The following is a 16948-nucleotide window of genomic DNA, read 5'->3' as shown; positions in this document are numbered from 1 at the left end:
ATGTTAACTGATACTGTATTTACACTCAGAAAAAAATTCAACAAAAATTATCTTTTTATGGGCATATATAGTGAAATTCATCTTCTCTGTGACTAAGACAATATTTTTATTCATCATACATTCGGGTTAATTCAAACGTTAGTTCATACATTTTATTTAAAGCAAATACTTCTATTAGGTAAGACAAACAAACAAGATTTTTTCAAAAAAAATACAAATAAAAAAATTAAATAATTGTCAAAGTACTATTAAAAAAACTATAGACATATATAATTAGAATTAGTAAATTTTTTAGTCATTTTTAATATGTCAAGGGAATATTTATCTTATAGGTAGAGGGAAGGAAAAATTTGAACCATTTCTAATAGGTAAAGGGCATTTTTGATTCAATAAGTGGAAGAAGGACATTTTTTAACCATTTCTAATAAGTTAAGGACATTTTTGACCCAATATGTGGAAGAAAAAGCAAATTTGATCTAATAGTGAACGAGGGCATTTTTGAACCATTTATAATACATTAAGGACATTTTTGAACCTTTTCCCTATATAGTAAACTCATCGTTGAGTTTGTGTCTATATATATATATATAGAGAGAGAGAGATATATATTTATTATTATTATTATTATTATTATTATTATTTTGTATCTTTTTATATATATGTTTTCCATGCATAGTTGAACAAGAACAACGAATTAGAAACAATTTTGTATGTGTTAAATTTGACAAGATTCTAGATAAATTAATGTGAAGATTTGGTAGGAAAATAATTTCTTTTTGATATAAAAAGTCAAGGTAGAAAATTTGTAGTTGAAATATTGGTAAGCCATTAAGTGGTTTCATAAGATAAACCTTGATATTTTAACCCATAGTAATGTCATGGATGACATCAAGAGAAATATTTCATTCTTATAAATAGGTAGCTCTTTGTTCATATGTAACACACCTCTCACTTGCCTTCTCATCTTCTAAGACATTTGTTCTTCTTTCTCTCTTGTAATATTTCACTTGTATTCTTTTGGATTGAAATAAATATTGGTTGATTATGTCCTATGATTAAGGAAAAGAAACTAAACTTTTGCCGAACTTCATAAATTTCTGGTGTTCCTTTTATTATTGTCTCATTTACTATTTATTAGCTACATTTAGATATAGCAGTTGTGATTTTATCACTCTCTATATATTCGCCTTCCAAAACAATTGGTATCAAAGCCAATGTTTTATTTGAGTATGCTCTGTGATTGCAGCACAGTCTGAACTTCTACATCAAAAAAGATTTCCTTTGGTCTTTTACATTGGTTAGCTAATAAATAGTATTTGTAGAAAAAATAGAAGATAAGAAAGATGATGAGAATTGTGTCAAATGCGAAATTTGCAATTAAAATTTTTGAGGGATCAGGACATTTCGGAATATGGCAGAGAGAGGTCCTTGATGTCCCTTTTCAACAGGGCGAGACATTGCCATAGAAGAAAAGAAGCAGAGAGTGTAGGAGAAGAAGATTGGAAGATTATCAACCGTGTTGCTTGTGGTACCATTCGATCTTACCTTGCAAAAGAACAAAGTATCCATACACAAAGGAAACTTCTGCAAGTAAATTGTAAAATGCATTGGAGGAGAAATTCTTGATGAAAAACAATCAAATAAACTTTACATGAAAAAGAGACCGTTACGCTTCATATATATCCATGGTAGCACAATAAATGATCATATCACCAGCTTTAATAAGTTGGCGATAGATTTGCAGAATATGAATGTAACTTTTACTGATGGAGATATGGACTTAATGTTATTAAGTTCACTTTCTGATGAGTTCAAGCACCTTGAAATTACTCTACTTCATGGGAATGATGAAGTATCTCTCAAAGAAGTTTGTTCTTCCTTGTATGGTAATGAACAAAGGAAGAGAAAAAAATAAAAAGGTGGAGAAGTAGAAGTACTATTCATGAGAGGTCATTCTCAAAATTAGACGAGAACGAAGAAAGAAAGATCCAAGTCAAGATCCATACCCAGTAAAGATGAATGTGCCTTTTGTCGAGAAAATGGGCACCGGAAGAAAGACTGTCCAAAGTTGAAAAGCAAGGTCAAACCAAAGGAAATGCCTTCATGGATTCAAATGTATTTGATTGTGATGAATCTGATTTCTCGATGGTTACAACGGAGCCATCCAAATCATCTGATGTATGGTTGATAGACTCAACTTGTAGCTATCATATGTGTCCCAATCGAAACTGATTTGTTGATTTACAGGCAGGAGAATGTGGAGTTATTCACATCGCAAACAATAATCCTCTTACCGCATATGATATTGGTTCAATCCGATTAAGGAATCATGATGGATTGAGCAGAACATTAACAGATGTTCAATACATACCGAATTTAAAGAAAAATCTCATTTCTGTAGGAGCCCTAGAGTTAAAAGGGATTAAAATTGTTGTAGATTATGGGGTAGTGAGAATATGCACTGGTGCACTGATAGTAATGAAGGCAATTCGAAGAAACAATAACATGTACCACTATCAAGGTAGTACAATTATTGAAACAACAACAACAACATCCAGTAACGACGAGGAAGAAATGACCAGGTTACGACATATGTGTTTGGGGGACATGCTGGAGAAAAATCCTTAAAAAATTTATCAGCTCACGAATTGTTGAAATGAGTAAAAACTTGCAATTTGGAATTTTGTGAGCATTGTATCAAGAAAAAACGGACAAAGGTTAAAGTTGGAACATCTATCCAATACTAAAGGTATTTTGGATTATGTTCACTCTGATGTTTGATGTGTTTCCAAAACACCTTCATTAGGTGGGAAACACTATTTTATAACCTTTGTTGATGACTTTTTCTAAAGTTTGTGGGTGTATACGATAAAAACTACAAATGAAGTATTAGAATTTCTTCTCAAATGAAAGGCGATAATAGAGACGCAAAGTGGTAAAAAGATCAAGTGTCTTCGTACAGACAATAACGGAGAATACAAAAATGATCTTTTCTAGAAGATTTGTGAAGATAATGGCATCGTCAGACATTTCACTTTCAGAAATACACCACAGCAGAATGCAGTGGCAGAACTCATGAATCAGACTTTACGGGAGAAAGTTTGGTGTATGTTATCTAATGCTGGCTTGAGCAAAGAATTTTGAGCTGAGGCAATAACATATTCATGCCACCTCATTAATCGTCTACCATATGTTGTTATTGGTGGAAAGACACCATTAGAAAAATGGTATGGAAAACCTGCTGAAGATTATGGCTCTTTATATATATTTGGTTCAATTACATATTATCATGTAAAAGAGTCAAAATTAGATTCAAGAGCAAAAAACACTATATTTATGGAGATTACTTTTGGAGTCAAGGGATACCGTTTATGGTGTCCAAAGATAAAAAAAAATATTTTCAACAGGGATGTTACCTTTGATGAATCTTCCTTGACAAATAAAGTAACGATTGAAGATGTCAAACAAACTGATGGTGCTTCAAAATAGGTGGAATTTGAGGAAAAAATAATTTTTCCAACATAAGGAGAAAACGAGAAACAACAAAAGATTTTCCTATGGAAGAAGAGTCAGTTGAGGGGGAGATTCCATCTCAAGAATCTCAACCACAACTTGAATCAATAGAAACCAGCAATCCAAAGAGAACAATAAGAAGACCTGCTCGACTCATAGGTATGGTGGCTTGTGCAGACTCAATTGCAACTGATGACATTCCTACCACTTATAAAGATGCAGTCCAAAGTTCAGAAGAAGATAAGTGGAGGATAGTCATGAATGAAGAAATGTAGTCCCTTCATCAGAATCACACGTGAAAATTGGCCAATCTTTTGAAGGGCAAGAGAGCAATTGAGTGCAAATGGGTATATGCTAAGAAAAAAGAATTTCCTAATCAAAAAGATGTTCGCTACAAAGCAAGATTGGTGGTCAAATGATATGCTCAAAATAAAGGAATCGATTATAATGAGGTATTTGATAGCACAATTGAATTTGAAACTAGTTCAGTTGGATGTAAAAATTGCGTTTTTACATGGAGACTTGGAAAAGAAAATCTACATGACTCAGTTAGAAGGATTCAAAGTAGATGGAAAAGAAAATATGGTGTGCAAACTTAAAAAATTATTATATAGATTAAAACAATCATCTAGGCAATGGTACAAACGATTTGACAATTTTATGTTACAACAACAGTACAGAAGAAGCAAATACGATCATTGTGTGTATTTGTGCAGGCTTAAAGACTCATCCTTTATATATCTTCTCCTGTATGTTGATGATATGTTGATAGCTTCTAAAAGTCAAGAGGAAATTGAGAAGCTGAAAACTCAACTAAGAAAGGAGTTCGAGATGAAGGATTTGGGTGAGGCGAAGAAAATTCTTGGCATGGAGATTTAAAGAGATAGACATTCGAAGAAACTCTTTTTATCTAAAAAAGAACACTTGAAGAGGGTACTAAACCGATTTTGTATGAATGACAAAACAAAGTCCGTTAGCACTCCGCTTGCTCCCCACTTTAAGCTTAGTGATGCTATGTCGCCAAAAACTGAAGCTGGACAAGAATATATGTCAAGAGTACCATATGTGAATGTTGTTGGTAGCTTGATGTATGCAATGGTTTGCACAAGATCAGATATTTTACATGTTATGGGAGTTGTAAGCAGGTATATGTATAATCTTGGAAAGGAACATTGACAAGTTGTAAAATAAATTCTATGGTATATTCATAATACTATAGATGTTGGTTTAGTTTTCGAGCAGGAAGATAGTAAATATCTTGTTGGATATTTTGACTCAAATTATGCAGGTGATTTGGACAACCAAGATCAACTATTGGCTATGTTTTCACTATTGCAAATGCACTAGTTAGTTGGAAGTCTACTTTGAGTCAACATTTGCTTTGTCTACCACTGAGGCAGAGTACATGGAGATTACAGAGACTGCAAAGGAGAAAATTTGGCTTCAAGGGTTGCTTAGAGAGCTTGGTATTGAACAAGAAAGTATCACAATATTTTGTGATAGTCAAAGTGCTATTCATTTAGCAAAGAACAAAGTTTATCATGCAAGGACGAAGCACATTGACGTTCAATATCATTTTGTACGAGACATCATGGAAGAAGGTGGAGTCATAGTGCAGAAAATTCGGACTATAGATAATCTTGTCGATATGCTGACGAAAGTGGTGACTGCGCTCAAGTTTCAACATTGTTTGAACTTAATCAACATTGTTGAACATTGAAGATTGAGGTTGAAGACACAATCAAAATTTGTTGAGAGAAAATTGAAAATGGAGAATCTTGCCAAGGTGGAGATTTGTTAAATTTGACAAGATTCTAGATGAATTAATGTAAAGATTTAGTAGAAAGATAATTCTTTTTTGGTCTAAAAAGTCAAGGTAGGAAATTTGTAGTTGAAATATTGGTAAACCATTAAATGGTTTTATAAGATAAACCTTGACATTTTAACACATAGTGATGTCATAGATGACATCAATAGGAAGATTTCATTCCTATAAATAAGTAGCTCTTGGTTAATTTATAACACACCTCTCACTTGTCTTCTCACCTTCTAAGATATTTGATCTTCTTTCTCTCTTGTAATATTTCACTTGTATTCTTTTAGAGTGAAATAAATATTGGTTGATTGTGTCCGAGGATTAAGCAAAAGAAAATAAACTTTTGCCGAACCTCGTAAATTTCTGATGTTCCTTTTATTGTTGTCTCATTTACTATTTATTAGCTATATTTAGATATAGCAATTGTGATTTTATCACTCTCTATATATTCGGCTTCCACAACTTTATGTATAGTTAAACAAGAACAAAAACAGATCTGAAAGCTACTTAGCCTAACTTGAAAGCTGGGGATCGGAAGAAAACCTAGAATTCTGGAAGTATGAGTTGAGAAAACATGAATTTTGGGCACTACCGTGCACAAATTTATTTCATGCCCAGCTGCAAATAATGGTGAAAGAAACTGTGGGATGGGATCGGGTCCAAAATTATTAATTTCAACCTATTACTATTAAGGTTGTCTTTAATTAAAATCATATTGTTATTATTTACAATGTTGGCCATTGAATAATTATTCCTTATCAGACTTTCAATTTTCATTCAATACAACGTACATACTATGTTCTGATTACCTTATTAATTTACTATATGGTTATGGTTCGTGCCTAATAATGTCATAGCTAGAACTTATATTTTTGATAAACTTCATTTTGATATGAAATCGCAGAGATAAAAAAAATTGATGGATGCAATTGAATATTAAATTGGATAAAGACGACAACATGTAGACGTACATACTGTTGTATATTATTTACATACACTGAATGAAATAAGGGCGTGAAAAGAAGAACAAATCTCTTTTTTGTTATTTGTCAACATATAAACACTTGTTTCATGTCTTTGAAAAGAAAGTAATAGATCTTGTTCCCCTTTTCCTAAACACCTTTTCTTCTTTCTTTTTTTGGTATATACAAATTGTATTTATTTATTTACATCTGCTAAAAATCAACTTGATCTTTGCTTGAACCATGCCTTCAAACTACAACTTGTGCTGCAGCTAGCCTTGCAATGGGCACCCTGATTAAGCACATGAATTATACAAAAAACCATTAGCCAATCGTCAATTAATATAATTAATCGTTAAACAGAACGTCTTTTTAAAAAAACGCATTGTTTTAGTCTATAATATTGAAGAGAAAAAGAGACCTGAATGGAGAGCAAGAAACATAGTCCAATCCAGCTTCAGCAAAAAATGCAACTGAAGAAGGCTCCCCACCATGTTCTCCACAAATTCCAACCTGTTATATGTCACACTTTAGCCTTACATATTGATCCAAAAATGAAAAATGTTACTCCGTATAGAAGTTCTTTACACTGTCAGTGTATATACGTTAAATCTCTCATTCTAAGTCAGAACTGACCTTCAAGTTTGGCCTTGCTGCCCGACCTCTTTCTGTAGCCATCTTGATGAGCTGGCCAACACCCTTTTGATCAAGAACCTGAGCGATGTTAAGTCTTCAAGCGTTAACATGCAAGATTCTGAACTTTTACATTTCACATGGATATATAGTAGTTTGAGATATGGCAAGCTAACCTCGAATGGATCATGTTGGAGGATGCCTTTCGCAAGGTATATAGGAAGAAACTTGCCTACATCGTCTCTACTATATCCAAATGTCATTTGTGTGAGGTCATTGGTGCCAAAGGAAAAGAACTCTGCTTCTTTAGCAATCTATCACCAATTTCCAGTGAAATATGTAGGATAAGCAAATTAATATAGCAAAATGTATGCCTTTCTAGAGTAGAACTTAGATATCTCAATATGTCATTGAAGAGGTTAGTAATTGAAAATCTTTCACAAGTTAAGATCGTGCACCGTCTAACTCTTTGCAACTATCGTTAATAAAATAACTCACCACGGACATAGGTGATTGCTTCAAAATACGTACCTCATCTGCAATCAAAGCAGCTCTAGGAATCTCTATCATGGTGCCCACCTTATAATTCAATGAGGTACCCATCTCTGCGAAAACCTTTTTGGCAACATCACGGATTAAACCGACTTGATGAGCTAATTCCTGTCAATTAAAAGTGCACTGTTACTTTGTAATTTATTTGTCAGAAGGACCGGTATAAATCCACTTACCAAACAATAATCAATTTAACCCCTTGTATACGCTTCATAAAATGAAAAGGGCGATTATATTTCTTCATTCTTGATACATCAACAATATTCAAGAGGTAAGAATAGGAGAACTTTTCTTATACAAACCACAAAACACATACCTCAGGTGTTCCAACAAGGGGAACCATTATCTCTGGAAATACTGAAATACCCTGGTTGTTCATAGTTATAGCAGCTTGAAAGATGGCACGGGCCTGCATTTCTGTCAGTTCCGGGTAGGATATACCTAGCCTGTAAAAGGAAAAAAAACAAATATTACTCGACGAGCGAAAGAATTGTGCTGTATATATATAGTTTCAAACACACTACAGTTTCCACCAGCAATTTACAAGCAGATTATTATAAGAAAGTCTGGTTCCGGATTGTGAGACGAAAAGAGATACTGCATTGATCAAATCAGAAATCAGATGAGCACTACCTACACCAAGTTATACATTGATAGTGGAACGTGTGACAAACATATGCACCTCTGTAATTATCTCTCAAGAAACTGGAAACTTGCTACAAATTTCTCTCGTTTATACAACATCCCTTAGTCCTTGCAAAGTAATGCAGTAAAAGTAGATCAATTGTTTGTGATACGAGAAAGATCAGACCTGCAGCCTCGAAATCCGAGCATGGGATTCACTTCTGACAATTTTTCAATCCTAGAATAGACATCTTCCTCACGCATGCCTATATGTGTTGTTAGTTCACTCACAATCTCTTCCAGGTTACCTTCTGGCAAAAATTCATGAAGTGGTGGATCCAACAGTCGAATTGTCACCGGAAGACCTGAAAAGATTGAAAACTTAGTACATCTCGCATATTCACTTTGAAAGTTTACGTCAACTTGGAAATTTGGACAGACATTCTGCTAGCACAAACTAAAACCTAGTTATAGTTGTGTTCTTACGAACATAGAAATGAAGTTTTATCTAGTAAAGTAGTGAGATACATGATCTGGATACCATTCTAATCCCAGAAAGTCCCATCATTTTTCTTAGGTAACTCTCAGCTATGTTGCTCGGACTCTTCAAAAATGTCTCTTGCGTGTCGGACCCTTCAAAAGCAGTGCAGTTTTAGAGGATCCAACACAGGTGCGGCTGCATTTTTGGAGAGTCCGAGCAACATAGACTCTCAATGCGGAAAGGTAATAGTAGTAGTTGCTATTGAACTTACCATCCATTGCACGGAAAATGCCCTCAAAATCAGATCTCTGGTAAGGCAACAATGAGTCGAGCGCTTCCTTCCTCTGCTCAAGAGTAACTGCCATTATCATCCTTCTCACAGCTTTTATCCTTTCGTCTGATGCAAAGAACTGAAAGAAAGATGTGCATCAGCTCACATTGAATAAAAAATGAATTTCAAAAGATGTGGCACTTCTCTTGAGACAGTACTGATTATTATCCCCTTCATTGAAGAAGGCAAGGAAACTGGAAACTACCCAAAGGGAGGCAATATATGTTGCAAGATAATACAAGAAGACGGTATACATAGTAAAAGAAGAAAAAAGTACCATGTGTTCTGTCCTGCATAGACCAATCCCTTCAGCACCATTATTCCTTGCTGCTAGTGCATCTTCTGGTGTGTCAGCATTTGCCATAACCTAATTCATTGGCAGCATATTCATGATCAGTTAGTAGTATCATAGTTTACTTATGCAGCATAATACTACCGTATATCCTACAGCACCTTGATGCGCCTGATCTTATCGGCCAAAGACATGAAGATCTCCAAATCACCAGTCATAGCTGGAGGCGATAGTGGTTGCTTTCCCAAGATTACTTCACCTGTTGATCCGTTTAATGAAAGCCAATCTCCTTCATGAATCACTTTGTCTTCAATGATGAGAACCTGCATTAAATGGGTCAAATGAATTCTTCCAAGTTCCTTAATGTCAACAACTGTGTTTCATTTTGAGTAGCTATAGTCGTACCTTTTCCGACTCATTAACACGAATATCAGCACACCCAGACACACAACATTTACCCCAGCCACGGGCTACAACAGCTGCATGAGATGTCATCCCACCTCGTGCGGTTAAGATCCCAGCAGCAGCATGCATGCCTCCAACATCCTCTGGACTTGTTTCAGTTCTCACCTTTATATGCCATAAGGGAAAAGTTTAATTTCAAGAATGGAGAAACTGTTAATTACAAGGCAACAATGCTGTGTATGTTATTTCCAAGATTCCAACCAACATCCCAGAACTTTAATTAACTCAAGAAGCTTAAATACTGACACTGTTTTTATCAATGGTTGATGAAAAGATTTTAATAAATAATGTCGTATTCAGAAACACTCCCCTCCCCCCACCCACAGGAATATATAAAAGAAAATAAATAAAGGATAATTCACGTAAACAAAGATACCGTATTGCGGTAGCATAGGTATCAGTTCACCATGATTAGTAGATACAGGGTGAGGTGAGGAAATACCAAAATAGCACTCCTCCCTTGTGCATGCCATGCTTCGGCATCTTCAGCGTAGAACACGACCTCTCCCACTGCAGCACCAGGAGAGGCAGGAAGGCCCTTAGCAATCACCTTGTCTTTATAAGTCGCTGGATTTTCAAACTATGACAAGCAAAAGAACAAAATAAGTATTTATCTTTACAATTACAATAAGTATTACATCAGTGCTACATCATACACAATGCAAGATTTAAAAAACATATCGGGACCTGGGGGTGAAGAAGTTGGTCTAGATGCTGTGGCTCCACCATCTTTATAGCTGTGCACCTGTCAACAAGTCCCTCATTCACCATGTCAACTGCTATCTTTACAGCTCCTTTACCCGTACGCTTCCCTGTACGGCATTGTAACATCCACAGTCTATTTTCTTGAACAGTGAATTCGATATCCTGCCATTTGTCAAAACATAAACAGAAAAAGATTCATAATGATGTCCTGATTTTTCTATTTATTGGAGATGTATAAAATACTTAACCAATCTGAAAATGGTAAGGTAAACAAACAAACAAGCAAGATATGAACGCTTTAGTCCAGTATAATGCCAGAGGTTTACCATCATATCTTTATAATGTCGCTCTAAAATCTCACAGTTCTCAACAAGCTCCCTGTATGCTTCAGGCATACAGGCCTTCATTGCGTCCAAGTCCTGAGGTGTTCTAATTCCAGCGACAACATCCTCTCCCTGATTAATGCTGTTTTATCAGCTTTTTTCGACAAAAACAATGAGACAATCTCAAAACTCAAATGCACCATAAAATGAACCAAATTAACATGTTCTAGACCTGAGCATTGACTAGGAACTCTCCATAGAGCTTCTTCTCACCGGTGCTCGGATTCCTAGTGAAGAGAACACCTGTTCCTGAAGTGTTACCCATGTTCCCAAAGACCATGCATTGAATGTTTACTGCAGTTCCTTTAAGTCCTGTTATCTGATTAATGCTCCGATATTTGATGGCTCTTGGACTGTCCCAAGAATCAAAAACTGCTTTGATAGCCAACTCCAACTGTCTTTTGGGATCTGTATACAGAGTCATATCCACAAAGTTAATTTACTCTCATAACCTATGGAATTTGGTTTAAACCAAAAAGTTGACAGAGCAAGCCTTTCGTGACCTTCTCAGGATGCAGGCCATCAGTGAAAGATGGTTGTGGTTTACATTACCTGAAGGAAACTTTTCACCCTTAGCTTCAACGTAGACATGTTTGTACTGCTCCACAAGCTGTTTAAGATCAGATGCTGTGAGCTCGGTGTCAAGCTTCACTCCTTTGACGTCCTTCAACTTCTCTAACTTCTCCGCAAATAATGAATGTGAAATGCCCATTACCTTTAATCAAACAGACCACTGTTAAACCACAGGAGATAAAATCTACGATGAGACTTTAACCAGCATTCTGTTTCATTTTCAAGAAATGAAGGAAAATTTGAAAAAGAAAGGAAGTTGATACAAGAGTTGGAAAAACTAGAAAAGAGAAAAAGACATTGATGAGAATACTCACCACATCTCCAAACATGTCAAGAAATCGTCTATATGAGTCATAAGCAAACCTCTCTCCACTTTTGTCAGCCAAACCAGTAACCACATCATCATTGAGTCCAAGGTTCAAGACAGTATCCATCATCCCAGGCATAGAAATCTATACATAGATAAAGAAAAATCAGCACTAGTATGATATAGAAATTAACTGAACAAACTTCACCAAATGGACTAACATGCATAATGACCTGTTATAAGAAATGGACCTGCCTCAATCCCAAAAAGCTCTAGATAAGATGATTGTCCAGCATCATATATGGAGACCAAATACTCCCACTATCGATGTAGGAATCTAACTGCCTAGCTTGAACTTACGATCATTCTCAAATTGGCAATTTTCAAATATCATTTTTCACTTTGTAAACAAAAGCTACTTTTTTTTTTCAAATTTTACAATGAAACATGGTCAAACGTTTATGTACTATCAATCAAGAGATTTTTAGTTGCATTTTCCAAAAAAGATGTTTAGAATAGAGACACTTAACAAAAGAGGGACCTCTTGAGAACTCAAAATATGCATCACTTATTAGATATTTAACAAACTAGCTCAACAATTATCGATTCAATAATATGAAATACCACAAAAAAATGCATAAATTAGGTGACTGTACTTAAAGTGATTTTTTCACAGAGCGAGATATAAGCAAGTCGTATAAATGAAGGCTTAAGCTAGACTTACAGCAGCACCAGAGCGAACCGAAAGGAGGAGGGGCTTGGAGGGGTTCCCAAGGAAAGCCCCCATGTCTTTCTCCACAACTTCCAATCCTTGTAGTATCTCCTCCCACAGTACTTGTGGAAGCTTTTTAGCAATCTGATAATCCTGACATGCCTCTGTTGATATAGTAAGCCCAGGCGGCACGGACAATCCAATGCTTGCCATTTCAGCAAGGTTTGCTCCTTTACCTCCCAGCTACACATACAGATGTGCATACTAAACTTAAACTTCAAACTATCAAATCATACAAGCTTATATAAAAGATTTACACTATTAGGCCACCTAAAAAATAACAACACGTAATGTCACCAATGGCGGAGCAAGAATTTTCACAAAGGTTCAATCTCTCTCTCTATATATATATAAAAAATTAATTTTAAGCATGTATAAACAATACAATATATATATATATAAAAAAAAAAAAATTAATTTAAACATGCATAAACAATACAATTTTCCATCAAAGGGGTCCCTAAACCTTTACTAGCTCTGCTAGTATAAAAAAATGGAAAATAAACTTACCAAGGACTTCATGCCTTTGTTTCCTTCACTTCTTCCTTTTCCAAAAGTATAAACTCTCTGTCCACCAAACAGAAAAATTTGAACCATTGAAATTCAACTTATAACACAAAATTTTTAAAAACAAGCCCCCTATAACTTACATAAAACACAAGTACATATTTTGAAATTCTCCTATATATTATTAGTATTAGTAGTAACAAAAGGCATATACAGTGTGAATCCAGATTAATCGGTACCAAACAAAATTAGAAATGAAAGCCATGAGTTCAATTGATCAAAAGATACTTGCATGATTACTTATGAACGAAAAACACTCTTTATCTTTAAAAATAGAATTCAAAGATAATTCTTAACAACAATTGACAGAGAAATGATTGAAATAGCAAACTTTATATATAGGCAAAATGTGTTAGTAGCATATCTAGGTGTCAAGTTTCAGTTTACTGAATAATAAATTCAGCAGAGCACGGGTAAACTATCAATCTGTTGAAGAGCAAGTTTTTATTAATGCTCAACTGACCCCATTTTAATAGGTGAAGCTTTGGTTGTTAATCATTAACTACTCAATAACACTCAGATTAAAACATGTTCCGATTAAGCACATGTATATGTAATAAAGTAATTATACTAGACACTTTCAATTAAATATTGGATCGTTTATGCAAGTGTTTTCAAGTATTTATTACTAATAAGCTAACCGTTTAAAATATGATCAAATCCAAGTTTTCATCTATTAATTTTGATGATAACCAACCAACACAATTTAATAAAAAATATTTACTTATGGTAAATTTATTTGATGAAAACGGACTTGGTGAAATCTAAACAAATATAGAAAAAAAAACATCATGAGATACGAGTAGAAGAAAAAGACTTGTCCACATCAAGGTAAAAAATTATGAAAAAAATATTTATTATGATCCTATAAAATGAATATGTTCTACAAAGAAAAAGATAAAGTTCGATTTATTATTTAAGATAAGTTCAGAATTTACGGAATACCAAAATACATCAGAAGCCTCAAATTTACAAAAAGAGTCCATATTTAGAGTGATCAAAATTCAAATTCAAGAAGACAAATATGACTTTAGTCAAATTAGTATGAAATCCAAAGCGAAATGAAAAAGAATTTTGAAATTCTCTTGAATTGCTTAAATGAAAACTCATAATTGTACAAATCAGAAAAGAGTTGTAGAAATTAATTAGAAGAATATTAGTTATTTTGAAAAGAAAATATTCTCGAAAGGAAAGAAATACTCAAATTTAAATTTGAAATTTAAAATACACTTGCTACAACTTTGGAAAAAAGGTGTTGGATTTACTGCAAAATCAAGAAATTAAAGAAATATTCTTATTGAAAATAGTTATGGTCGAGATATTCCCCAAGATCAAGGAAATCCAATCATATTTGGAGTTATGGAAATTATAATAATACTTTCTGGAATATTAATCTGAAATGACTCGATCTAAATAAAACTATATGTATCACCAAGGATTGTTGGCTGGATAGCTAGCTTCACTTTAATCAAAATGTCTTAAATTCGAGCCTTCACAGCGAGAATCCAGATTAATCAGGATCTCAAATAAATAGTTACCTAAACAAAAAACACCATCAATAATACACATAATTTCTAAGGCCAAGTGAGTACCTTTTTTGCAGTTGATGTTGGTTCTGAAACAGGACTCAAAATTGCCTGAGGTAGAAGATTTTTCTTTCTTATTGGAGTTGGGGAATTTGAAAAGCCATTAGGTTCTTGTTGATGGCACCTAATGACTTTATTCCATCTTGAACAACTCATATGGATGCCAACAGAAGGATACTTTGCTAGAAACTGCTGTTCTGAATACTCCACCTTTAGTAATTTTCTCATATACATGTCATGTCTGTTTGGTTTTAACAGCAATCCCTTCATGGTTGAACTCATCTTTTTTATTCAATATAAGTCCCACACACCAAATTAAGGTCCCCTGTTATAATTAACAACAAAATGGTCATCAAGAGAAGCATAACTACAGTCAATTCTCTTTATAACGTTATTGTTTGTCTGAACATTTTTTGATTGCTATAGCAAAGTATTGGCATAAAGAATATATAATACTCCTTCCGTTTCAATTTATTTTCCCGATTAAGACTTGACACAGAATTTAAAAGGTTAAAACGACTTTTGAATCTTGTCTCTTAAACATACGTGCGGAAAATTGAAAATTAAAGAATTGTCAAAAAAAAAAAGAAATAAATAATTTTTTTAATGAAACTAAAAAAGAAAGTAAAACAAACAAATTGAAATTGAGGTAATAAAACATAACATGAAACAGTAGTTAAAAAAAGAAAAAGACCTGACTGTTACTGTAAAATATTATTATAGAGAGAATGACTGTTATATAAAAATCTGATCGTAACATGAATTGTAACTTAACATCTTCAAGATCAGACATGAACTGAGAACACACAGCTACACATAAACTTAGTTTAAAAAAACAACAAAATTTGCATATTGTGAGAAGAATTTTCTTTAATTGATTGGAACACACAAATTACAAGTCCCCTGCTATATATAACACATCAGTATCATAAAATCAAGAAAAGGAATTTCAACATGAATATCAACATTCATAGCACATATATAATAGGAAAAAAAACATACAATTAATTAAAGCGTATATGATCAGAAAAAGCTGCATACCTCTGTTTTAGAAGAACTGAAATTTCAAAGAATTTCTGACATCAAAATGGAAATTGGCGGTTGGGTTATGTAAAGGAAAAATATTTTAGTATATGAAAATATGAATGAATAGCCAAAACTAATTAGAAGAATTATATGTGGACGATATTAGAATGGCATGATCAATAATGGTGCAAGTCTTTTTGCAAAATGGTTAACTCTGAGTTTGACTAATTAGGAGGGAAAAGATATATTTGTGATATGTTAAATAATTTCCAAAGTTACCCTTCTGAGTTGGTTATGTATGGGCCAATTCATGGCAATTTGGCACACATATCAATTGCAGGGATAATATTGCATGGCAGTTTTTCATGATACTTTTTTTTTTTTAAAAAAAATAATTAAATTTGAGGTTGAGTAATAAAAGAAACAAAAGGTAGAATAACATGACTTTTTGTGGAGTTGTTCTCCCCCTTAATAATACTCCATCAATTCCGTTCACTTTTACTTATTCATTTTATATTTTGCATATTTCTTAAAAAATAATAATTAATATAAATATCTTATCATGATACTCATATTCATTGGTATATAGTCTTAATTTTGAAAAATAATTTAAGAAATAATATTGAAGGTAAAACAGAATAAGAATATTTTTTTTCTTAATTTGTTAAAAATAAAAAATTATTTTTAAAATACTGTACAAGTAAAAAAATAAACAAAGTGAATATATAACCAATTTATGATGATGATGACGACTTTAAAGGAAATTAGCAAAAACGAAAAATTGTAACCACTAACCAAGCAAACCCAAAAAGTGTTACAGACTTATTGGAATATACTTTTCACCAATGAACTTATACCACGTGTCATTTCTCCCAACACAAAAAAAAGGAGTTTGTTTATCATTATCATGTATTTTTTCTTCTTTGCCATTGGAGTCTCCTGAGAATGAGGAAGATTCTTTTTGTTTGGATATTTATAAAACATATAATTTGGGGACTTTTATTTTACTAAGATTTAATAGTTCAATAAGAGATAATGGAAAGAAAAAGAAAGGTCATGAGGCTGAGTTCAATTATGGGAACAAAATTTCAAGAACCACTATAAATTGAACCTGAAAATTATTCAGCCACACATATATATATATATATATATATATATATATATATATATATATATATATATATATATATATATATATATATTATTTAATGAATCAAAAATATTTTTTTCTAATAAATATATTATTATTATCTTTTGTTTAAACACATTTTATTCTTAATAGAAATATTACTTTTTAAAAAGAGTGATTAAAAAAAGTATCAAAAACACACCTAATTTTTTTTTTTTTGAGTTTCATAGC

At 33.2% G+C, this 16948-nt stretch overlaps 1 protein-coding gene across 1 annotated transcript; it reads right to left on the bottom strand.

Moving 5' to 3' along the window:
- Positions 1–6251: 6251 nt before the first annotated feature.
- Positions 6252–15792, bottom strand: LOC129887205 (pyruvate, phosphate dikinase, chloroplastic-like). Its single transcript, XM_055962205.1, has 21 exons — positions 15604–15792; positions 14569–14887; positions 12920–12976; positions 12362–12592; positions 11645–11782; positions 11310–11472; positions 10930–11165; positions 10701–10829; positions 10357–10536; positions 10112–10249; positions 9610–9774; positions 9366–9527; positions 9190–9279; positions 8853–8991; positions 8288–8465; positions 7793–7922; positions 7456–7584; positions 7101–7238; positions 6928–7005; positions 6713–6804; positions 6252–6583 (listed from the first exon to the last, which is right to left on the bottom strand). Exons 2-21 carry the CDS (start codon positions 14842–14844, stop codon positions 6541–6543), a joined length of 2892 nt encoding a protein of 963 aa, XP_055818180.1. The 5' UTR covers positions 14845–14887; positions 15604–15792; the 3' UTR covers positions 6252–6540.
- Between the last annotated feature and the right edge of the window lie 1156 nt (positions 15793–16948).

Source organism: Solanum dulcamara, chromosome 4, assembly GCF_947179165.1.
Source record: "Solanum dulcamara chromosome 4, daSolDulc1.2, whole genome shotgun sequence".
In the NCBI taxonomy this organism is placed as follows: Eukaryota; Viridiplantae; Streptophyta; class Magnoliopsida; order Solanales; family Solanaceae; genus Solanum; species Solanum dulcamara.
This window is presented reverse-complemented; position numbering and strand designations above follow the sequence as displayed.

Coding starts and splice junctions, on each gene's coding strand:
- LOC129887205 (XM_055962205.1), bottom strand. CDS start 14,844: ATGAGTTCAACCATGAAGGGATTGCTGTTAAAACCAAACAGACATGAC. Junction 8,992..9,189: donor TATGCAGGACAGAACACATG/GTACTTTTTTCT, acceptor TCTTTCTTTCAG/TTCTTTGCATCAGACGAAAG. Junction 6,584..6,712: donor GTTTCTTGCTCTCCATTCAG/GTCTCTTTTTCT, acceptor GTGCTTAATCAG/GGTGCCCATTGCAAGGCTAG.